At 40.8% G+C, this 25,801-nt stretch overlaps 1 protein-coding gene across 3 annotated transcripts; it reads right to left on the bottom strand.

Annotated features, from left to right (window-relative positions):
* Positions 1 to 1,515: 1,515 nt before the first annotated feature.
* On the bottom strand, positions 1,516 to 25,801 carry LOC119729803 (STAGA complex 65 subunit gamma-like). Of its 3 annotated transcripts, none has more exons than XM_038202591.1 (11): positions 25,672 to 25,801; positions 20,120 to 20,286; positions 19,563 to 19,689; positions 17,154 to 17,281; positions 10,608 to 10,717; positions 9,435 to 9,556; positions 8,423 to 8,566; positions 7,196 to 7,239; positions 4,855 to 5,131; positions 3,060 to 3,175; positions 1,516 to 2,252 (listed from the first exon to the last, which is right to left on the bottom strand). In XM_038202591.1, exons 2-11 carry the CDS (start codon positions 20,248 to 20,250, stop codon positions 2,240 to 2,242), a joined length of 1,212 nt encoding a protein of 403 aa, XP_038058519.1. In that variant the 5' UTR covers positions 20,251 to 20,286; positions 25,672 to 25,801; the 3' UTR covers positions 1,516 to 2,239. The 3 variants fall into 3 exon arrangements, with proteins under 3 accessions (XP_038058519.1, XP_038058499.1, XP_038058510.1); XM_038202571.1 differs by lacking the exon at positions 25,672 to 25,801 and adding an exon at positions 25,194 to 25,625; XM_038202582.1 differs by lacking the exon at positions 25,672 to 25,801 and adding an exon at positions 25,215 to 25,622.

Raw genomic sequence — 25,801 nt, 5'->3', positions numbered from 1 at the left:
CAGCACTTGAGGTGCCCGCTTGACCCTGCGAGCCTCTGCTCATAATTGAAAACAACCACAACAATCACAAACAACAACCAACCGATTAAACCACAGTACAATTAGCAATACAAGTCAAAACACAATGTGCAATCAAATAACTTAGCAGAGAAATCACTTAATCAATCATAATCATCCCACTTCTGACACCATTTGTGGCGGGGATCTCCCCGGGCCAAACCTAAGTTCGTTGGGACCAAGTCTGACACCTATTAGAGTGTAGCTGATCTTCCCGAACGCAAGCTTTCCCAAGACGAGAGACCACTCAGAGCGACCTCAAGGCCTAGGGAGCAGGTCCGTTTTGGAGGAAATATACCGCCGATTATGATGATTGTGATTACCCACTGTTAATTGCACAATAAACCAACAACAAATACACATGGACAACAGGATTGTCGGCACAACAAATATGAACGTAATTTATTATACAATAATCAAGAAATAGGCAGTAGTGATTGAGTCTTAATGAGGTGGTTAATTATCAGGGTCCCTTATATACAGATGCAAGTCAGCTAACAGCTCACCTAAGCAGCAATTAATGCGCACAGCTTGAGCAATGTGCCCAATGTAAACAATGCACTGGTAAGTCAACAAGGTGCACTAATGTAAACAATGCACTGGTAAGTCAACAATATACACTAAGTAAACAATGTACACTAAGTAAACAATGTACACCAAGTCAACAACGTACACTAAGTAAACCATGTACACTAAGTAAACAATGTACACGAAGTCAACAACGTACACTAAGTAAACAACACACACCAATGTAAGTAACGTACGCCACTGTAAATAACACAAGCCAATGTAAGTAGTGCACGTCAATGTAAATAACACACGCAAGTGTAAGTAATGCACGCCAATGTAAGTAATATACGCCGTCAGCCTTAACCTGATTTACGCTTTACCCATGCAAGCTAGCGTCAGTATCGTACAGTACATTCCCTTGTACGGCTGCGCGTCAGCCTCACACAGCGCAACTTCAGCACCGTAAGGACCAGCGCAATTTACACAGTGCGCGTCAGCATTACCCAAACACAGAGCGCGAGCAATATACGACCTTACCGTCCGCTGTCCACAGCACAACTCCTCCGCGCGATCACGTGAATAGCCCTCACGTGAACATGCAGTCCGTACAAACACATATGCATGTACTAAACCTATGGGCCTTAGGCAACCAATAGCGTACGCGCATTCAGCCACTGGGCTCTTATGCTCCGCCCAGTCACCAACACACAGTGAATTTACGTTAGTGCAATAGGGATGACGTTGTAAATAAACTAGCTACAAGTCCCTACACTTTCCGCTACAATATTCCCTTTAAACTATCAATGATGCGCTGTCATAACCACCCTTGCACTGATTGTTCAGAAGGCCGATTTAGTGTGCAGTGCAAACTATATTGATAATGAGGCTTTGCCAGGAACTAGTCTTTTAGGGGTACTGAAATTACAGTCCATGGACAGCCGTTACAAATGGGCTCTTTTTAGTAAATCTTTATTTTTTTCAGACAAGTATAAGAACGGTAATACTTGTAAAATGTTGTCTCAACATTTAATTACTTAAAAAAACCTTGACTCGCAATGCATTGTAACTAAGCAGTTACAAAAAATGTACATGACTGGCTGCCGATATTGGCTTTTATTGAACATCATGTTTATAAATGCTTCATCACACTATTATTCCCATTCATACATACCTTTTTAATTAAAAGTCATAAAATGTGGAAAAGTACAACGAACTTAGTCCATGTTTAGGCCACTTCTATGGTGCGCATCGTGCACGGCGTACTCACTGGTTCACTCTGTTGTAGCTGGCGTACATGGTACGCACACTGCATATGTGGCGCAGAGCCTCATACACTGTTAATGACCAGCCTCAAACGCTGCTTACTGGTGTTTAAACAGCGGTTTAAGACTACCCATGTGATGGGCTCTCGACCAAGAGGAATGAGCAAACTGTCTCAGGCATTTATGAATAACATTTTTACATGTAAGTAAACTTAAAATGAACTTATTATGATTATTATCTATCATGATTCACGATGATGTGTGTTTGTGTGCAATAGAAAATGCTGCAGGCTGGAGGCCATGCTGAATTCATTTCCAGAACGATGCTCAGGACACTCGCATGGAGTACATCACTGGTCAATTGTCTATGATTAAGAACAGTCTGTAGATGATGATCACATCCATACATTTCATTTCTTCCTCCTGTAAAGAAGATAATTAGATAAGAATGTGAAAGAAGGAAACTGGACATCTTGTGCACAATAACCTAACTGTAAGATTGGTAAAGCGCAGTAGTCTATTCAAAAACAAAATAATAATTCCTTTTAGTTACTTTTTATGTTACGTGCGAAAACATGCAAACACATTTCTTGATCTATTCAAGGTTCACGTTCTATCATTTCATAAATTTGTAATCTTTAAAGTTAAATTTGAATTTAGAAGAAAAAAAACACTGTGAAGTATGCTAAGTCATTCCTGGTTAAATCACCCCACATTTTAGAGAATGATTTCAATGTGGATGAAAGCTTAATTAAAATGTCTTAAATGGCCACCTAAGAAATGCTTTATGAGTTAAGTCAAAAGTCATCAAAACCCAAATCCTCTTTAAAATTTCTGACTGAGTTGGTCAGAGTGATCCTACCAGCGTTTACATTGTAGCTAACGTGTATATCCACAAATACTGTGGATGACATGGAAATGGAAATCAGGCCCCCTCCCAATTGTTGACCCCTTGGTCTCTAGCTGTGCCACTATCCAAGACCTGAGTGGACTTGCTAGCAGAAATCTGTGTGAGGGGATCTATTTTCTATTAACTATGCAGCAACACTTTTTTTTTGGGGGGGGGGACCTTTGGCTTTTAAGGGACTCAAGGCAATGACCTGTAGAAACTACCATCAACTTTCTTGTTCTGAATAAATTAGCTTGAACCAATGCTCATAAGGGGTACACAGCCAACTGTGGTTGTTGATTTCCATTTTGATTGTAATTAATTCAAAAACAAGTTATTACTTCTTCCTAGGATTCATGAGGGTCATCTCATGACCAGTATGAGCTTGTGGTGATGTGACGTCCACGTCAACAACAGGCGATGTACTAGAATGGCTGGGGCCAATCACTTCTTCTGCCTGAATTTGGAAAAAGAAATAAATAAAAAAAAAAATTATTACAAGAAAAACTTGTAATAATTGTATGCAAACTCCAGAGAGTGTTCCTGATAGGATAGTAAATGGAAGTCTTTTGACTTACTTCTCCTGGGGCTCCTATATTTAAAAGCCGGAAAGAAAACTCAAATTTTAGAGGTGGTAGGAAAACCTCAGAATGACTTTCCAAGAAAAGCCTACCGAATCAGGAAGCGACTGAAATGCAAATGAACATGATGGCCTGGGCTGCCTTGTAACTGGGGCACAGAGATGGACGGCGAGGAACGTAACACTATGTCAACCTGATCCCCCAAATGAAATATGCACACAAACATCCACTTAGTGTTCATGCTATAAAGCAAGTGCACAGCGTTGATAAACAAGAAATAGAAAAGGTTCAAGTCTGTGGTGAACCAGAATTGCCATGACTGTTTTGGCAGGTCAGTGATATCCTGTCCTTAGAGTATGTCAGTTATGCCTAGATGGTTGATTATTCTGCTGATACTAATACCCGTGTACATGTAGTGCTGCAACTGACACTCAAAGTTCGGTTTTGGTTCGGTTTGGTTGCGGTTCGATTTTTTTTCTCCGAACTTCAGTTCAGCTTCTGAAGTGCATACATAATGTACATGTCAATGTATTGGGCTACAATGAAAAGCACAGAGGCCGTTTCCCTGTTCGAACAAACACGTGTGCACCGCGCACATGTATCTGACAGAAATAGGCACCGCAATTTCCACATGCTATACAACACAAGTTGAAGGATGAATCTTATTTTTGTTGTGTAAACAAAATCCCGTTATAATTTGACTTGATGACGTTGAGAAATGAACATCGTAAATTGTTACCGTGTTAGTCGCAGCCCTATCCGGCCCGGCCCGGCAACTATGATAGAAAATTTTCCCACACGCGCTGACAGTTTTCCCGACGAGTTCCGTCCCGTCCGAGCATGCCCTTCTGAGCACTAAAAACTTGCTTCATGGCAATAATTGCTGATTAGTTTTGTTCTAAGAACAAACAGGTCCTTTTACTGTGCCAAACTTATGAAATCATAATTATTTTAGCAACACGCTGACAAGTAGCTGCCGTAAAAAAATAATAACTTTTCGATTTGCGACTGCCATGAAGAGTCACTCTGTGGACGGATCCATTAATTTTGTAAAGGGGTGTTTCACCCTCTTTTGAGAGATTACATCATTTTTCGTATACATTCTTTACGAAAAAAAATATATTGCGAAAATTAAGAACTTATTCTGAACATGGGAAAGGTTTCAGACCCCCATAAAAAAATTTTTTTTAATTTTGACACGGTGAAAAAAAAATGAAAATGCTGGCAAATTTTAATGAGAAAAGCACACCCTTCGCCGCAATTGGTTGGTCCAAACTACCAGGGCGTGCAGGGTGAAGTTCTGCAGAGGGCTATTTATTGAAAAGTGAGTTATCAGAGCACTGGCAGCTTAAAATCGCTATACTGCACGATCGCTATTATGAACAATTTCTGTGGATCCTGTGATGTTCGTTATAGCGACGTTTCACTGTAGCGGAATATGAACCAGAGGCCCAGTCATAAACCTAGCCACTCATCGTTAACAGATATCTTCACTGTTCGCAGCTAGTGAATATCAGTGAGCACAAAAGAGAGAAAAGAATAGAATTACACCCACCTCATCATTAGAGTGCTCTTGAAGTTCTTTTGCCTGACCGTCCCCTTGCCTTGATCCTGCCTCAGTCCCTGGTTCTGTCTTGATGTATGCTGATGGATACCAGTGATTACCCTCTTCAGTCATGCCAGTTGTCGCACGGCTCTGGTCCTCTAGTTCCATAGCATTGAGACTATGTAAATTCAATGGCTGATTTGGCTGTTCTGGCACATCAGAAATGATCTCTGAATCTTGCTCGTTGTCTGGAAACTGGATGTCTATGAATGGCTCTTCTTTGAATCTGAGTGTGTTTTAATTGTATCACTCAAAGTTAAGCAATTGTATCAGTATTGACAAAATTTTAATATATTATCATTGTGTCAGTGTTTAAAGATGTACTGTCTGTCTCTCCCCCCCCCCCCCCCATCCAACATCCAATAAAAACAGGCCCACATTTAATTGTGGTTGATTACTTCACAATTATCTAATTATTTGTGGCCCAACAATAATTCAGTTCAACAATGACTCAGTAGGGCAATATGGTTCCTGCCTCTATCAGAATATACATATAAAATAGAGAGCATGAACAAGTGTATTAGCAGGGGGATGGGTGGTGGCATCTGTTTTGCATAAAAATTGCAAACCAAAATTTAAGTTTTTTTCCAAAAGAATATTAGGTGGTACAACTGCTAAACTGAATTTCTAATCTTGTAAACACAAAATTATTAACTTTTGAATGAGACATTTAATGAAAAACAAAGTTCAAAGAACGGCATTGATAACTTATTTTTACCTCTTGCAATAGAAGTGGGACACACTCCTAAAACAATTTGAAACATAGTCAGACCTACTCTGTGCATATCATGCACATTCATTTTGCTTACTTTTCAATTTGGTCATTTAATTACACATGCACAATCTTTAATTGATGTATTAACAGCTGAATATCACAGGTAAAATGTTTATGATCATTCCCCAGAAACTAGTGAGACACTGGTCATCTGACACTGCAGAGATGCAAATAAGGAATTAAAGGAAAGCAGATGAATCACTCTGGCAATGTCCAAATAAATAACTTTCAGATACCGATATTTTCAGATTACGTTTGTTTTGTTGCTCCATGTACAAAGCCAGCTTTAAAAGGTATGCCTACTGGCCTAACTCTTTGATCTTTCTGTCTTATGACTGTACAGTGCCTCTAAGGCTACCTATCATGGCTGTGTTCATTTACAATATAATCACACCAACCACACATTAAGGTGAAACTGACTATTGACATGGCTTGGATTACCCCATGACAAGTACATATCTTACTATTGTAGTCAGGAATTGAATTCCTGCATTAAAGAAAAAGAAAAAGAAAAGTAGAGCTATGTCTGTTCAAACAGAACATACGGCTTTTTTCGCATTTTATTAATGTTTATGTTATGTTAGTACTTTTGCAGTCACTTTTTAGAGTCTTTGATACAGTTAAAGGTTGTTCACAATGCTTAGAAAAATTCCCCAAAAAAGCTTTATCGCATGACATCACATGCCCTGTGATGACATCATCTTGAAAACCCTTCTCAATGCACATTTTGTCATTGTGGTCTTGCTTTGAACCAAGTTTACAGTCAATCCGATGAAAGGAAGTGTGCAAATTTAGAAGCAGAATAAAAATATAAATATTAAAAAATCATAAAAAATCAAACAATTACGTCATCATGACGACACTTCGGACTTTGCATACTAGTACCATTATCTACCTACCCACCAAGTTTCATAACCATCGGACCTTTCCTTAGATGTGTTTTAAAAAAATTGCATTTTTGATGACATCATGACGACGTCACACATTTTCAAAATTTCGTGCCGTGCAAATACCTATTACCTAACAAACCAAATATGAAAAGAATTTTGAATTTTGTATGTTGCATTCGTGAGATATAGCTTAAAGGTCCAAAACTTCATATAAAATTGCATGATGACGTCATCATGACGTCACCTCGTTTTTTACCTATAACACATCCCGGTCTACCGACATACCAAGTTAGAACCGAATCGGACTTACAGTTAGGACTTCAAAATATGCATGTTTGTGATGACGTCATGTGACCCCTGATGATGTAATCACGACGTCACTCTTCGGGACACAACTTTACTATAGGGACTATGTCTATGCTAACTTTGAACGATGTATGACAAAGATGAATGCCAAAAGTGCTCCGTAGAAAAATCATATCCAAAGTCTATGGCATTTTTGGGAACAAAAAGAAAGAAAGAAAAAAAAAATCTGAGAAAAAAGAGGCTTTTTTAAAAAGCCATTCCAATTATCAAGTGGGTAATGAAAAGTTTATTGATGGTAGCATGTACAACAGGATCTTACCTAGGAGACTTGGAATCGCTGGACACTATTGCATCACCTGGATTCTGAATAAGAAAAAGAAATCTTATAATTAATATCCTATTGATGCAAAATTCCCCACAGAGGAGTGGTAGGAGTCTATGATAAAGTTTACAGAGCCATTATCACCTAATTCAGTGCAGGATTTTGCAGAAAAAAAATATGTTTGCCACCTTGAGTAAATCCTCTAGACATCTCAAGTATTGAACTAGTGGGAGGAGGGTGGTCAAAAGAGGGACATATCCCCCAATAAATTTATGTTTGGGCACACCAATGTCAATGATTCCCCTTCCAAATATTTTATCCCCATGCATTAAGATTTTTCATGAAGTCACCTACAATGTCATGAAAACTGAAAGATGTTGCCCAGTCAGCCCGATTTTTATGGACGTAGCAGTGGATCTCCTTCCCATCATGATACTTTTACTGGTTATTGAGTGCTTGTGTCTGCGATGGCTGCTTAAAGCCAGAGTCCATCATTTGCAGCTAATCAAAAAGTAACTGACGTAATTATTGTTGAAAAACATACTTGGTTGAAAGATAGTAAGGGGACTAAACTCCCTGTGAAATTATTCTTTCTGGCAAGCTGCCATTTTGAAAAAAATCAACAAACATGACAAAAGAAGGCATTTCCAACGGTGCGTCTTAAGAAGCACCGTTGGAAATTTCCGTTAGTAGTTCGTTCTTTTTATTCGGCGAAGCGCGCGCAAGCGTTGACACGATTCACACACGCGCTTGGTTGCTATAATTCGTCAGATCAGTGCGCGACATCGCGTAGATGCAATCAGCTCAGTGAGAACGTGTCTCAGACGCTGAATTCAGGCCCAATTCAAAACATGATTCAGCAACTTTTGATTTGAAATCGAGAACCTAGCATGATGTTTTTCTCCAAATGTACAGCTGAAGCTGAGCTGAAACTTCATCAGGTTAGTTGTTCAGTGCCCTTCCTTAGATTTTGAGCATGTTTGTTGCTTCAAACGAACAAAATGCACAAATTACAAATGATGGACTATACCTTTAAACTGATGCAGGAGCTCGAATCATATGTGTATACAATGTTGGCACTCCTCATAGATTATTGAGTGGAATGTACTTACCACAAAACATGCTTGGTGTCATGGTATCATGGTTGAAGCCAGTTTGTGGAGCCTGGTTTCTTTTATAAGGCACTTCCACTAATTTCAGCAAGACTAGAGCTTCAGTACCCACCCTTAGTTTGTCATACTGCTCCCTGAGTTGAGAATTTCTCTTCTGTATGAAGGCATGGTAGTCCTTAATCCCAGCTTTCCAGAATTTGAAGAGTGTCTCTGTGTCACCTATGCCAATCTCTTGCAGGACTTGCGACAAAACATCCTGTGGAAAAGACAAGTGGTTTCTAAGCCCAGAAAATGGCTTATAAAAGTTTGATTGAAATCAACACTGTAAGAAATGACTCTACAGTACAGGTCACATCATCCACACAATGACTTTTATTCTCAGCAGAAAAAAAAGGAATTTCAACAATCTATGAGATGTGAAATGACTACTGACTTGTGAAACTGGAGATTCTAAAATATGTAAAACAGAATTTGTTGATACAGAATATATTCAAATTTCCAACTTCGCCTTTAGAAACATGAAGAAAAAACAAAAGACACATTCTAATAACTTCTTGCCAGGAACACCGGTGAGTAGTAAGCTGATGTGCTTGCAGAAATTGCCCCAGTTCATTGTGTCGGATATCTCATGTGATATTCTTTCATGCTGAGCATTTATGAGTTTGTACACTCATGTCTGTCATTGTGTTAAGAAAAATGCATTAATTCACAAACAGTAGTGTAAAATATTGTAGCATAAAAGTGATCGTCATTACAAACTGCTTTGTTTGAAGCTATTGTGACAGAAATAATCAGCCATACCGATGCCCCATTGCATTAATTTATCAAGTAACATCGACAAAGATAAGCTGACATCAGAATCTATTTATTAATGTAAATCATCCTTCTAAAATTGAAAAAAAGTTATCAGTTCTATGCAAAGAAGAAATTAGGTATGTTGTAATAAATTCTTGCCAGGAACACAAATGTGGAAATAGGGTCAAAGTGCTCCGTATACTTGACAGTTGTTCTCAACACTGGTTTCAAATCTCAAGTTTCCAAATTCCAAACCAGAAAACTGTACTCAAATTTGAATGTTAAAATATGCAGACTTCAATCCAAGCACCTGTGTTGACATAACCCACCTGGAATCCAGTGCAGCTTGTCAGTGCCTCCTTGTCCACGGCCCCCCTTAGCAACTTGCACACCTTAGTCAAATACTCATGAAGAACATCAGTCAGGGTTTCAGTGGCTGATTCTTGGCTCACTATACAAACAAGTGGTGGGCAGCTGTGTTAGTCAGGCAAAATCAAATGGAAAAGTAAGGTATCACCTTAAATGACTAACTAGAGTGAAAGTGTGCATAGCTTTCAAAGCTACAACTACTTCATTAAATGCAATGAAGAGGGGCATCATCATACAAGTTTTATATAGCGATTCCAAAAAGTGAAAGGTGTCATGCCAAAGTCAGGTGATTACGGTGCTTTCAGAGGCATCCTAGTTGCCAGAATGGGCAGTTATTTTGGCCATTAGTTGGCACAATGCTTTGGCTTTGACTTGGATGCTTCAGTGTGCATGATCATCACATACTCAGATCGATTTTAATCCAGGTGGCAAATTGCCTGCCAGAATGCACATTTCTCTTTGCCAGTAGGCTGAATTTGCTGAGGCATGAACCTCTTAAAAACATCTTTCTAGGCAGTTCTGGCAAGGGTCCCCTTGGAATCTAAGGGATCAGTTGGGGAACAGTGACAGTTGCTTTGCCACTATTCATCTGTCAATGATTCTGTGCTCATGTCCTGATTTATCTTGACACATGGCCTTTCACATTTTGTGAGAATGTCCAACAATTAGAACACCATGGACAATTTCCGTCTGTCTTGGAGTTTCTGGATACCTCTTTTTCTGAAATATTCAGTGGATTTTGTGATAATTTATGTTTAAAAATGGGTATACTTTTTTGTAGACACCCGATAGGTCATACCGGTAAGCAGCAAACATGTTTGTCAGCCTATGAAACGGGATCACCTGAGACTTAATCTCATTGATGAGGAAATCCAGCTCTAGCCAGAGAGTGGGTAAACTCAAGTGTGCGTTAAAACTATGCTGTTGTATTAGTTGAGTATTTCATGTTTCTTTAATTTGTTCCCTTTCATTCTGAAACAAATATTTCCTCTTTATGGCTATAATGAAAAATAAATGCTCCAAGAATTTTAGCAAGAGAGAGGGGAAACACATTTGGGAGACAGGGGAGGGGGATGGCAACTATCGTTCTACAGAAGTAAAGATGAGAATATCAAAGGTCATCAGCCACTTACTTTCATAGCCCGCATGTGCACATATTGTAGCCACAGCTCGCCTGCTCAGTTTTCTGGATGTGAACATTTCATTTTGTACACTAGTGTTTAATATTGTTGGCTTGCATATTCTTTAGAAAAAGAGAGAATAGAATGGTAGAAAGATAAAAGGATTATATAACCCAACCTGGTGTGCATGTAAGGCATCTCCATTGTTTAAATTAAAATTACACAAAAATAGGCAAGATATTTGTATAAAAGAAGTGGTGTACATGTACAAACTAAAGGGAAGGAGGTGGCCCCCTCACCAATAGCTCATGCTGTGTAATCACACCCCAAAATTAACATTTTGTGAAAACAGACAGAAATCTTTAAAAAAAATTCTAATACATGTACTGTGTCACACAGCAAGTTCTGATAAGGGCAACCGCATGCAAAAATGGAGGGGAAAAGCAGTGCTGATTATGCAACACTTTGCCACACGAGCAAGGAATTCAGTAAACTCCTGCTTGACTGCTCGGAATGTGTTTGTCTTTGTTGGTGTTCAATTTCACTTCTAATTTATTCCGGGTTTGGTAGTAGACCTTAATATTGACTTCATGGAGGGTACGCTGGATCTTGTGCGATGCATGGCCAATGCATGGAAGGACGGCAACCGGCATGTCAGGTGTGTTCGGGGTCTGAGACTGGTTACGAGGCATGCCTCTTCAGTCGGTACATTAGTGAATAAAGACTTGACATCAAAATTCACTAGCATGTCGGCGGGTTGTAGTTGAATTCCCTTTACGGTGTTGATGAACCCTGCTGAATTGGGTGCATGGTGAGGCGTGTTGCCAACGAGTGGGTGTAGGAGATTTATATGTTAAGTGTTGTGCGAGGTTGTAGGTTGAAGACACATTGGGTTGGAGTGGTTTATCGGGTTTGTAAATCTTTGGTTGGCCTAAGAATCTTGGGCATTTGGAGCTGGCGGGCAAAGATGCCTGTATAACGGAGTCAGTAAGGCTGTGCTATGATTAGGCGGATATACATAGGTATCTGTGTTGAGGATATCCTGAACCTTTTGATAATATTCTGTGCAGTCCATTATGACAATTGCATTCTGCCTTTAGAATGTGTAATGAAGTAACATTGCAGAGGCTGTTGATAGCCTGGTGTTCCAGTATTGTTACATGTATGTTTGATATGGGAGGCTTTGAGTGCTTCAGGACTTGGTGTACTTGCATACAGATGTCGTCTGCTTTCTGTATGCCAAGTTTACGAATAGAAGGTTCAATCGATTGAATGAACTCCTCTACTGGAATCTTGTTAGGGTAGGTGGCAAAACTCATACCCAAGGCTAAGACGTTTGATTTCGTTTTACAAAGATGGCGTTGGCTGAGGTTTACCACCAACTTCGTTTTCTCCTTGTCATCATTGTTCCGATTGTTTTTGGACGTGTTCCGTGAGGCTCTGTCTATTCTTTTTGTGTGAGAGGAAGTGAGGCGTTGGAATTTTTGGATCTCCGTGAGGGTTGATATCTTATCATAATCAGTTGTGTGCATAGTCGTACGGAGACTAGCCTTCCTACTCATTATTTCTTGATCAGTTCGGTATAGGAAACATCGGGTGGAGGCAATTTGTGATCGGAGTAGGGCTTTATTGGCAGTGTGTATGATTCAAGCACAGTAATTACAATGGAAGAGCGCCCCCACACTGTTGGCTTGGATGTCATGACCTCTGCCCTGTTTACAATTCAGGTCATGACATCCGGGGTCTTGTGTTCTATCACGCATTCACACCGCATGATCCGGCTTTCGATGCCGTAAAAAATCGTCAAATTGACACAAAATGTCTGTTGCAGAGCACAATTCTGGTGAAAATACACAACTGTTGACTTTGCTCAACAATATTCAGAAGAGATTATCGGCACTAGAAACGAGGATTGCCCCGAATTTGGAGGAAACGTCAGCCGTTACAAAGGACAGTGTGGTCGAAACGACACCACAGGACAAGCCTGATTGCACCTGTGATAATCAGGCAGACACACCAGCCACTGACACCGGTGCGGCCGCCATCAGTAAAGAAGATATCCAAAAGGAATTCAGTGCGGTTAAGGATACCGTCTCACGAGTACATCTGGACTCTTCCCTCAGGCTGTGTGAGGGCCCCTGCCCATCAGGTACCAATAATAAAACTGAGAGGGCACTTTACTTTCTGCTAAAAAGAGCAGTTGCTACGTAGAAACAGCTCTGAAAGTACTTCAGCTAGCGTACAGCGACCTTCACAAGAATGAAAGTGTGGATCCAGCATTCTTGGACCAGCTGGCTGTAAGTTTGAAAGCCAACTTGGACTACAATCAGCGTGAGTACGAGGCAGTTATTGTGGCATCACAATTCGACGAGGATACCTCCAAGTTGTTTCGCAGCTTTCAGAAAAACAATGCTTGCTTCTCTGATCGAGGGGTGAACCAGCTAAAATTAGCAGCAGAAGTAGCCGCAGCTTCAAGAAAACCAGCATCAGGGGCACGTTCAAATACTAGGTCATATGCCTCCAGAGGCAGGGGTTATTCTTATAGAAATTATGGTAGAGGTGTAGGTGGTCGTAGTCAAGGTAGAACGGATGTGTGGAGGAGAATAGTTCTGAATCATGCCACTCTCTAACTATTCCAAGTGGCAAGAAATAGGTGCGTCGCCTACTGTTATTAGTTGGCTTCAATGCGGTGTTACACTACCGTTTACCACTGACCCACCGGTGATTGAATTACCTAACAGAAATTTTGCAAGTGATCAAATAACATTTTTGAATAGTGAGATTAAGAACTTGCTTCAGAAAGGTATTATTGCCAGATGTGCCTTTAAACCTAGAGTTGTCTCTCCACTGAATGTGGTACCGAAGAAGGGCAAAAATAAGTGGAGACTTATTATTGATTTACGTGTTGTGAATTCTTACATTGATGCTCCCAAGTTTTCTAACGAGAAAATTGACGTTGTTTATTCATTAGTGAAGAGTGAGGACCAGTTAATTACGATTGATCTCAAGGATGGGTTTTATCATGTGCCTGTTTGTGAATGTCATCAAACCTTCCTAGGTTTTAAATGGAATCATAATTATTATTGCTGGGCCAGACTTCCATTTGGGTTAAACGCCTCACCTTACTTCTTTGCAAAAGTTTTGCGACCGGTTCTTGAATATGTTAGGGTCTGTGGTTTACGTGCAGCCCTGTTTGTTGATGACTGGTTACTTGTGGCATCCCCAAGTAATATTGCTGCCCAATCAGACTTCCTAATTGCCACTCTTTAGGATCTTGGGTGGACAATTAATTATGACAAATCCTCATTGGTACCTGAACAAACAAAATTGTGGATCGGGTATAATATCTCAACCTGCCCGGGCACTGTGCCAACAATATGCATTCCTCAAGAGAAAACGCGAAAACTCCGGCGCGAGGCCCTAAACAATTGGAACCACACTCCAATACAGCGACGACCTGTGGAACTCCAAATGTTTACCGATGCATCGTCCACAGGTTGGGGAGCATGGATCCTTGAACAAAAAGCAGCAGGTTTTTGGAACAAAAGGTTGAGCAACATGCCCTCCAATTATCGCGAAATGTGTGCAGTACTTATGGCACTTCATTCGTTCCTCCCCACAGTAAAGGAGAAGTCAATCGAAATTGTGTCCGACAACATCAGCACGGTGGCCTACTTGAACCATCTCGGGGGCCCGGCAAAGGACTTGTCAGATATTTCAACAGCGATATGGGCATTAGCTTTTCAACACAATATCGCCATCACCGCACGATATTTAGCAGGCCGGGACAACAGTTTGGCCGATGCCCTCTCCCGACTCAACCCGCGGTATGAATGGCGACTTCACGCGGGTCTCTTCCAATGGCTGGACAGAAAATGGGGCCCTCACACCATCGATCGCTGTGCAACAATCCTCAACACACAGCTACCCCGCTACAACAGGCGCTTCTTCGATCCAAGATCGGAGGGAGTGGATGCTATGGCTCAGAACAATTGGGGGTCGGAAAACAATTATGTAAACCCACCTTTCCGACTCATCCCAAAAGTGATAGAGACACTCAAGCAGCAACACGCAACAGCAACATTGATCACACCATGTTGGCCAGCACAAATCTGGTATCAAACGCTTCAAGAAATGTCAATAGCGCCACCCATATCCCTCCCAAACTCAAAACGGACTGTGTGGTCAGTGGGAGTAAGACCAGAACCACTAAAGAATGCCCACTGGCAACTTATGGCTTGGCGAGTGTCTGGAGCAGTCACTTAAAACTGTTGAACTGGTCACCAAGGGCCAGCTCACAATGCATACTCAGCTGGGCGCCTACTACCCTGCGTGTATATGACCGCCAATTACAGAGACTTCGCAAATTTTGTGTGGAAAGACAATTGCAGTATCCACCATATGACACTGCCACATTAGCAAAGTTTCTGTGCTTAGTGGCGGACTCATCCTCAAAGCCACGGTCAGTTTTGCATAGCACCATGGCTGCCTTGACAGCCCTTCATCAGGCTTCTCCAGGCAAGAACAATCCGACAAACTCTGCCGAGCTTCATAGACTGATTACCGCTCTTGAAAAGAGTGGTACCACTGCTCCAATGACACATTCATCTGTCATGCCAATACAGCCTTTTGTCAGTCTCTTCCAATCTTGGGGTGACAATGAAGGACTGGACTTAAAGCGTCTATGCTTGAAAGCAATAACGCTCTTGACACTCGCGGTTATGGCGAGGCCATCCGACCTTGCACCTAAGGGTGTACTGTTCAACGAAAATGGACCTAGCGAGCCTATGGTTATGTGCAAAAGTCAGCTTACTTTCCACGAGAACGGAAAACTGTCAATCCAGTTCTTCGGGATCAAGAATGACATTCACCGTAAAGGCTTCTCAGTTACCATCCCAGCAGCGGACAATCAGTGGGTGGACCCAGTCTCTTGCCTGCACACTTACATCCGCAAATCCCACAGCCATCGGCTGTTATGCAAGGATGACCCACTGTTCGTCACTCTTAAGAGACCATATGGAGCATTGTCAGCTGGATCAATTGCAGATCAGCTTAATTCCGCTATAGGTCTGGCTGGACTTGGGGGGCGGGGTTTCAGTGCAAAATCCTTCCGACCCACAGCAGCTACAGTTGCAATTGACACAGGCTGTGATCCTGATGTAGCCAGGAAAATTGGATGCTGGGAATGCCCAGCAGTGTTCTATGACCACTTTGTTCACTCCAACACTCCACTAAACTTTCGTAATAACTTGTTTGGTCATAAGTGAAATTTGAGCATACTGCAGAAGTGTAGCATACATGTAGTTGTACTTGGTGGTTTGTTAACATATCACTGGGTGCATAACAGACACTTGGCTTACTGTTTACTTGGCTTTACTGCCAGTATTTGGAATTGACATGCTAATGTTTACCAAATTTCTTGGTGTTCTTGTTAAACATTGTCTCTCCTATTATGGCATTTCATTAAAGTTATTTCAAATGTTAATCTTTAATGTTCAGTGTTTGCTGTTCCATGAGTAATGTATGTTTGCTTAAAAAAGTAATTACAATGGAACAGCGCCCCCACACTGTTGGCTTGGATGTCATGACCTCTGCCCTGTTTACAATTCAGGTCATGACATCCGGGGTCTTGTGTTTTATCGGTTAAGCTTTGTACACTGGTGATGAATGCGTGATGGTACAGGATATGGCATTTCATTAAAGTTATTTCAAATGTTAATCTTTAATGATCAGTGTTTGCTGTTCCATGAGTAATGTACGTTTGCTTAAAAGAATTGTTTCCTTGTATTAGGTCTCGTAGGTGGAGACTCTTTGGGACTACATTTGCATCTCTACATCTCTTTAGAAAAGTCAGTTTATTTATCAGTTTGCAACGTCTGGTACAACAACGTTGGTATAACTTGACAAGGTTATTCGTGCACTCACCGTAGAGCATTCTGATATACGATTTTCGGCCTTGCATGGTTGAGTATCAGTATCGTTTCAGTTTGCTGTCACAAACGTGATTATTACTATCTGTCCATGTAACAAACGTTATTTCAGAAAAGCTGTAAACATGTCTTTATTTCAAGTTATTTCTTTGGTTGAACAGTCTAGAAAAAAAATGAATTGGGGTTTACATGGCCCTTACTATTCTCAGTTGTTAAAAAGATCTTCATCAATCAAAAAAATGGTAATTTGATATTGTCTTGTCTGTCCCAGTGACATACGTTATTTTCATGGCATCCTCCTCTCTACAATTTATTAAGAAAGAATAAAGTTTCTTTGAAAGTTTTCAACAACAAAAAAGCCGAGTTGTGTTATAGATGAAAATTGACCTGATGTCATGATGACGTCATCACATGAAATGTGACATCACATTTAAGGTGCATTTTTATAAGCCTATAGCTTCTGAACTATTGGCACTGATGATTGAACACTATACAACTTTCTACTGCACATCTATGTTATATCAGTCTATAAGATGACAAAAAATACAACAAATTGCAGAAACAGCCATAGGTTTGTCCACAAACATCTAGATTCAAAAGGTGTACAAGGGGCTTTTTAAAGACTCACTCATCATGCTGCTCTAACTGGCCCATGTTGTCGCTGCTAGAAGCCCAGGTCCTCTTAGTTGGAACCAGCATAAGAGGTGTCGCTGGTAATGACTGCAATCTTGGTCTTGCACCTCGGTCTTCTCCTTTCTATTAGAAGTAACAGAGGCACTGTTTATGTTTCAGCCCAGCAAGAACACTACAAGCTCCTAGCACCAGACTTCACGGTCCTCCCCTGTCCAATGTGTCAGTATTGCTGACTCCAACTAGCTTCAAGCTAATGTGCCATCCATTACACATATTTACTTTTTATACAACATAATGTGAATTTCAAAAAGAATTTTATCTCTAAAATTCCATTGATATCCTCTTCAATTAAAAAATACATAAATGATCTGATATGCCTTTCAAATCTCTTGAAAAAATCACATAAACCTAGACATGGAAACATATATCCTGTCGTTATCATTATTTAAACAGTTGTGTTTTTAATGAAGGGCCTATTTAGTTTCTTTTTTAAAAGATATGAAATGCCGATAAGATCTCAAGCCCTCCCATAATCACATCAGTTTTAATGTACTGTATGTAATATTCTGATCATTTGACAACACATTTGAAATGCTGATTGTATACTGAAATGCTACATTATGAAGCAGTTGCAATCAGACACTAGCGTATTACAAGACACGCCCATTACTCAAGCAGAAAAGCCATCATTGTTCCCATATTCAAGAAAAAAGATAAACTGGACTGCGCCAACTATAGGGGTATAAGTCTACGCAGTCTTGCAGGGAAGGTCTTCTGCTCCATTTTGCACAATGAAACAAAGAGCAAAGAACAGAACAACTATTATCTGACTCACAAGCTGGATTCAGACCTGGTCGAAGCACAATAGACCAGATGTTCACTCCTAATAGAAAAGTACACCGAAATAAGAAATCCCTTGTACCTCTGCTACATCGACTACAAACATGACAAAAGCCTTCGACATCTTGTGGCAAGAAGGACTCTGGGCTACTATGCGACATCTGGGCTAACCCGGCAAGAATGTGAGACTACTCCAGGCCTTGTACATCATCTCCAAGGGCGCTGTGAGAGACAACAACGGCTTGACGGACTGGTTTAAAATCCTTACAGGCGTCAGACAGGGTTGCATACTATCATCGCAGCAAATTCAATCCTACTTGAGCTAGTCATCACCAGGGCAAATCTGGAAATGAACATAGGTGTCACAGTCCAAGGCAAAAACAATCAACAACCTACATGTACCATTTGCTGATGACATTGTCCTACTTGCCGAATCTGAAGAAGATATCCAACTACTGGTGTCCAAGGTTCAAATATCAAGCAAGAGATTCAGTCTCACCATTAACCAGAGTAAAAAGAGGTGCAAATAATCATAAAAGAGAGCAAACATAGTTCAATTCTTATTGAGAACATGCCTTTGAAGCAAGTACCAACATTCACCTTCCTGGGCGGTGTTATAACCGACAAATCTACCAGCAGCCAAGACATCAAAATGGGAAAGGTCTAGCCATGGGCAATACGCAAACACTGTCTTCATTCTGGGAATCTAAAGATATAAGCTGTGACACTGAGATTGAGTTGTACAAAGTACTCATCCTGTCAACTGCTACATATGGATCTGAAGCATGGACACTGAAGAAACGGGAAGAGCAAAGACTCCTAGTCTTCGAGATGTCCTGCCTCAGACATATCCTAGGCATATCAAGAAGAGACAAAATCAGAAACACTTCCATACGAACGGCCACAAAATGACAACCTACGATCGTTGATAAAATATTAAGAGCAAAGCAGTTGTCCTAGTTTGGTCATGTGATTTGTATGCCAAACACCAGATACCCCAAAGTTGCCCTAGAAGGAGGAATCACTGGACAGAGACCCAGGGGCAGGCCTCCCAAGCATTGGTTGGACAACATCAAACAAAGCTGCCTGGATCTCGGAATATCTACAATGTCCAAAGCATGTAGATTAGCCTACAACAGGCCCTACTGGAATTCCATGGTGAAACGACTGCTAGCTCCAAAGATTCCTCAATCTGCAGCAGGACAGCAGTAAGTCAAGTAAATCAAAACTTACAAGCATAGATACATACATGTACGTGTACCTTTATGAAGTTACACATCCTACATATCCTACATGAATTATTCGATATGAAGTGAATCCTGATAGCACACATTGGTTTGATCACAAGAACTTCCATCACTTTTTGAGACTTTCTGGTTTACCAAACTCCTTAAAATTGTGCTGAATCTTTCACTTATGCTTTGAATTCCTCTGATCACTTTACTGTTGCATACGAAAAGCTGAAGGTTTTAATACTTTACTCTAAAATACATGTGTATATATATATTTATAACATATAATAATAGATGGATAGGGCCTATAAATGGATGAATCTTTCGCTTACATGTACATTGCTTTCTGTTTGCAGCTGCTGAGAAGCGGCAATAATTGTCCGGATGCGGCGGTTGTGCTTCATCAACTGAATGGTGTGAATGCTGATGGCATCAGGACGGCACATCTCAGCTGGCAAGCTGCAACAGACAGAATTCTGACATAAGGATTGAAGGAGATCATAGGCGCTTGTCCATGTATAATGGAAAAGGCTGGTCAATTGATGTTGATCCTGTAATGAACTGCTGCTGGGGCAGAACTGGGTGTCATTCAGCTGAGTTTCTAGGTCTTCTACAAAAAAAGCCCTTTAGTTCAACTGCTTACAAGTTGATTCAATTCTTGAGAAAATCATTAAGCCAGCTCCCCCCCCCCCCCCACCCCGACGAGCAACCAACTGGCCCCCCAATCGACAAAAACCATAAGTGTAAAAAGGTATATCTTTGGGTTTCTTTTTTATGGTGTGGCCCCTAGTTTGTACTGTGACCCCCCCCCCCCTCCCCCAATGCCAGGAGCTGGCAACGGTGCTGCTTGTAGAGAACATATTTTAAAGTGCATATTGCACAAACTTACGATTTATGAGGAAGAGTATCATGATGTGCAGTTGGCTGGTGCAAATGAGGTCCTTCCAATTCAAGAGATTTAGGGGTTAGAGTACCTAAGTCCATATCAACCATATGCATTGACTTTGTTGGACACTGCATGTGTACAAACTCCCCCCAGTGATGCACTGCTTTATTCTACAAGAGAAAAGAAAGAAGATTTACACGCTGATATGGTCATTACAATAATTATGGTATTACTATATGAAAAGACTTTCACAATCCCTCACTTTTACATTGTGCAGTATACTATATCACATTACAGTACATTTTCATGCTGAACGTCTTTTTGTTTCTTGTATTTTTTTATTGTAGAGTAGACCCATATACATGTATATCATAATGACAAACTCCCAATTTTTTGTAATGTGCGTTTATACATGTATGTTTATAAAGCTGAAATTCATCGAGTAATTCGTCGGTCGGCGAGCGCATATTTGAAATCAACAGATGTTGAATTTTTCATGCAAAATTCGTAAAATCAGAAAAATTGTGACGTAATAAACAGGACTTATTTATACAACGGCTGTTTACTGCTACCCCATGCGCCCCAGCAACATGTGGCTCGGAGTCAAGCAGTAAAAACATCAACATTTTTTTCAAAGACTCGCAGAGATTAACATTCCTGTCCATCGGTTTTTTTTTTTTTTTGATGAGTATGTTGACCAAGGAAACGGTGACCTCCAAGCCGTTCTTCCATATAAATTTGAGCCCGAACTGCACGAAAAAGAGACCAGCGAAAACATGGATACTGCAACTGGACCAACTGAAAACACCCGACAACATGGCTCTGATGAGTGGTAGGTTTATAAAGTTTCCGTAAAAAAACCAGCAATGTTTTATCCAAGGATTCAAAGTATTATGTTCATTATAAAAATTCTAGATGAGCATCAAAAGTCCTACCACAACATTCTTCGTGATCTACAGACAATCCCCAGGTTATTCTGGTGAATATTCAGTCCAAAGAGACGACAGATCACTAGGCTGTTTTCGAATACACGTACAGCACGCATCACGGCAGTGGATGTGGTAGACTGCATCCAGAACTAATGATATACGGTAAGCAGCATCACGGGCCCCGGTCAAGTCCCTTGCGTTGCCAGGTGCTTTATATACATGTATATGTATACATTCGCCACAAGGAATAGTCCTTTTTCTCTTTTCTTTCCTTGTGAATTTTAACAAGTACATGTACATGTATGTTTTATCATCCTGATTTGATAATTATGAAGTTACTCGAATTTTGAAACTGTTTTAATTTTAAAAAGCTGTAAACAAGGCCAGGAGATCCATATGGGCCTACCGTTTCACCTCAACCCGTAAACGTGGCCACACGCTCATGCACGCTCCGTTCATAAATCTGTGGACTTAAAGCCCGAGTCCATCATTTGCAGCTATCCAAAAAAGCAACCGGCGTAATTATTGTTGAAAAACATACTGGTTGAAAGATAGTAGGCCTATTAGGGGACTAAACTCCCTGTGAAATTATCCTTTCTGGCAAGCTCTCATTTTGAAGAAATCAACGAAAGAAGGCATTTCCAACGGTGCTTCTTAAGAAGCACCGTAGGAAAATTTAAATTAGTTGTTCGTTTTGTTATTCGGCGCAGCGCGCGCACAAGCATTGGAACGACGCACACGAGCGCGCGGTTGCTATAATTCGTTGGATCAGTGTGCAACATCGCGTAGAGCTGCAATTCAAAACAATTCGAAACATGATTTAGCAACTTTTGATTTAAAATTGAGATCCTAGAATGCTGTTTTTCTCAGAATATGAAGCTGAAGCTGAAGCTGAGCTGAAACTTTATCAAGTAAGTTGTTCAGTATCCTTCATTAGATTTTGAACACTTCTGTTGCTTCAAACGTAAAAAATGCACAAATTACAAATGATGGACTATACCGGTAGCTTTAAAGGGGTACAAGGTTCTGAAATCCCAATTTCAAACATCTGGTTGAAAGGAAACCAACCTGTCTTACCATTCGCGAGAAAAGAAAAAAAAAAACCGGTTGTTTACATCCTACGTGACGGAGCACGAATACGTTTTTCCTGTCGTACTCAGTCAATGTACAATATACACATTGTGTGTTTCTACACTGTATACAGCACCGTGCTCTTGAACAGCTGTGACCAATCACCAATGCACACTTCAACCATGTACAGATTCGTTTGCACACGTTTGCGTATCAAAATTTCAACATGAAATTTCACGAAAATTAGACATTTGAAAAAGGCAGCACTTTCTGATTAGCCTATTAAGTATAAAGAGATTTAGTATGCTTCTAAAGCAAAAATAAACTACAAACTAAGCCTAAATGTGAAAATCAAAATGTGACAAAGTTTGACATGTTTTTGTACATGGTTGAACATGTTGAAGTGTGGCCTTTATTTACGGAGGTAGGCCTAGGCCTAGTCCAGTAAATTGGCCACATTATGGGGCTACGGGGAGGGGTGGGGGAAACAATAGGCCCATAAAGACTGCTTTAGCCTGCAAAAGTCACTTTGGTACTACTGGACAGTCATCTGCCAAAGTCAGTTTTGAACAGAACTCGTGAAAATAGAGGTGTCCTAAAGAAAAGGATTACCTAGTCCCACTGGGGCACTAGGCAGCTAGAGGGCCTAGCCTATTGTTGATGTACCTTAACGTGGCGCAGCCCCCAACGTGGCGCACTTTGATTTTTCGCCTGTAGCGCCTACCTAGAGCAAAAGTTTTAACTGAAATTTCACAGAAAGTGAAATTTCATCAAGTTCTAAACACTCCTGTTCATAAATCGCGAGGTTATTTACCCGTAACAAAGTTAGAAGAAAAATTTATTTTGACGTGATTTTTCGATTGTATTTTCAAGTGCAAAGTGAACCCTTTGAAAATGCCAGGAAAAATAAGAAAATAATTTTCTGACAAACATCTGGCTGGGTAAGTAAGTAGAGATAATAATTATTTATCAGAATTTATCAGGTTTACAGAAATTCTTAAATGTTAATCTGGAATTTTCCGAGATTTATTCAAGTGCGCCACGTTAGGGAAAACTCCGCCAATTTGTGCCCAATTTCCAGACGCCACCGTTCTTGAATTTCGGATTAAATTTTATGAAACCGAAATTGTTCACAGAGGTTAAATAGCAAGCATTAATTTAAAGGTAAAAGTACTAGTATTTTACTGCATGAATTTGAGGTTTGTCAACAAAGAGGTTTGGTAACACTATACAAGGAAATTTGGGTAAGCTTCGAAGTGCGCCATGTTAGGGATTTTTGACATTTGGGATGTTCGTACTGTAGTAGTAGGCCTACATGTAGCCTCATAAATGTGGCCTATTTACTGGACTGCCTCCGTAAACATAGGCCACACATCCACATGTACAAAAACGTGTCGCACTTTGCCAAATTTTGATTTTCACATTTAGGCTTACTTTGAAGGTTTTTTTTTGGTTTAGAAGCATTCTCACCCTCTGTATAGGCTAATCAGAAAGTGCTGCCTCTTTCACATGTCTAATTTTTGTGAAATTTCATCTTGAAATTTTGATACGCAAACGTGTGCAAATGTATCTGGAAATTTCACGAAAAACGGACATCTGAAAAAGGCAGCACTTTCTGATTAGCCTATAAAGAGGGTGAGTAAGCTTCTAAAGCAAAAAACCCTACAAACTAAGCCTAAATGTGAAAATCAAAATTTGGCAAAGTGCGACACGTTTTTGTACATGTGGATGTGTTGCCTATGATTTGTTTACGGAGGCAGTCTGTTGTGCCCATTCTTGAAAATCACGCAATCTTAAGAATGGGCGCGCATTCTTAAGAATGAGCGCGCATTCTTAAAAATGAGCACGCGTTCTTAAGAATGAGCGCTCATTCTTAAGATTGGCTGGGAATATCACGTGAATTTATGAATTTTGCACAATCTTAACAAACATTGCACGACATAATTAGGAAAGATTTCCATATACGAAGTTCACTCAACACCCTGTGTACAAACCCTATGAGATTGGACTGAACAATATTTAATAAGTGTTTTCTAAGAAAATGCTTGTATTTTCTCACTGCTCAAATTGACTTTGATGACATGAAATTGCTATCTGGGGGCTTGTTAGTCAATACAGAGGAAAATTAGTGAACTTCGCATATATGGTAATCTTGCCCATAATTATGTTAAATGAAATGTATAGTGGTTAAAAGGGAAACAATTCATATAAAAAGGAAAGAAAATGTTCTATGCTTCTGTACTCGTATAACTACGATAATTTGAATCAAATTAAACCTGTTACTATTGCTTTTTTTCTGCCCACTATCATGACTATGGAAAGTTTTGTAATAACGGAGGACTGGGAACTAGTCTGGGAAGTGCTTTGTTTAGGCTAGACAAGTTACAAGTCCCTGTTATCAAATGCATGCCACGAAAAAAAAATGCTTTTTTGACTAGATAGAATCCAGCTCTGCGGCGTAATGATGGGGGTGTGACACTGTGAACAATAAACTGGTGGCAATTTAAATGAGAAATAGCATTAGCACTATGAGATGTCACAGTATTCATTCTCATTCTTCACATTCTTCATTCTTACGTCCCCCCCCCCCCTTTTATTATCACAAAAATCAGAATTCTTTCCAATACACTATTATTATGTCTCTTATTTTTTCCCCGGTCCCCCCCCCCCCCATCCCAATACGCGTATACTTTTCATATCCACTCTACTTTTCAGCGCCTTGCATTGCAACAGTATAATTATTAAGAATCAGTGAAAGAGGATGCTAGACTTGCCAAGCGCAGCAGGTGCTCGGCCAACAAGACCGTTATCTTGTCGCGCATTCTTAAGAATGTGCGCTCAATCTGGAATAGTTATTTTTTGCGAAGATTGCGCAAGGATCCAGTTGCACAATCATGAGAATGTGCATGCACATTCTTAAGATTGCGTGATTTTCAAGAATGGGCACAACATCAACAAGTCCAGTATTAATAGGCCACATATGGGGCTAGCCTACATGTACAACAGACCAACATCCCAAATGTCAAAAAAGGAGGTCAAGCGCCCCAGTTAGTGGGACTAAGCCTTCTAAGGATTACCGTGTTACTACTGCTGCTTACCTCCCCCAATGTGCCGAAATTTGTTAATTTTCCGTCACAGTTTCTTTTTATCACAGTTGTGGGCAACTCCATTTTGGAAAAGTCCGCCTCCAATTGCGTGCCGGTCAACTCGGTCCGTGACCAACTCGGTCCGAGTCAACTCGGTCCGTGACCGACTCGGTCCATGACCAACTCGGTTCATGACCAACTCGGTCCGTAACCAGCTCGGTCCCGATGGGAAAATGTGCGAAAAACAGTGCACGGCCGGTGCCCGGGCAGTGCCGCGCCTGACCGCACATCCCCACTGGCCATCGCTACGGTGCACGGTACGGTACGGCCGGCCATGGGGCTGTGCGCCTGGCCGCACAGCCCCACCGGCCGTCGCCTTAATGCACGGCCGGTGCAGGCCGGTGACAGTGCCGCGCCCGGCCGCAATATTATATAAGTCTGTAATCGTAAGGTCTAGGATGTCACTGACCACTGTCAGTGGGGTGTGGGTAGTGAATAACGGCAAAGCAGCATTTAAATATTTTTCATGTTGGCCCCTCTGTGGATTTCTTTCTCCATGGTCCACGCAACCTCAGCTCAGCGGGCGACGGGGTGGGCCG

The sequence above is a fragment of the Patiria miniata genome, unplaced genomic scaffold, assembly GCF_015706575.1.
Source record: "Patiria miniata isolate m_02_andy unplaced genomic scaffold, ASM1570657v1 HiC_scaffold_1, whole genome shotgun sequence".
Taxonomy (NCBI): Eukaryota; Metazoa; Echinodermata; class Asteroidea; order Valvatida; family Asterinidae; genus Patiria; species Patiria miniata.
Note: the sequence above shows the minus strand (reverse complement) of the source record. Positions and strands in the feature narration are given on the sequence as shown.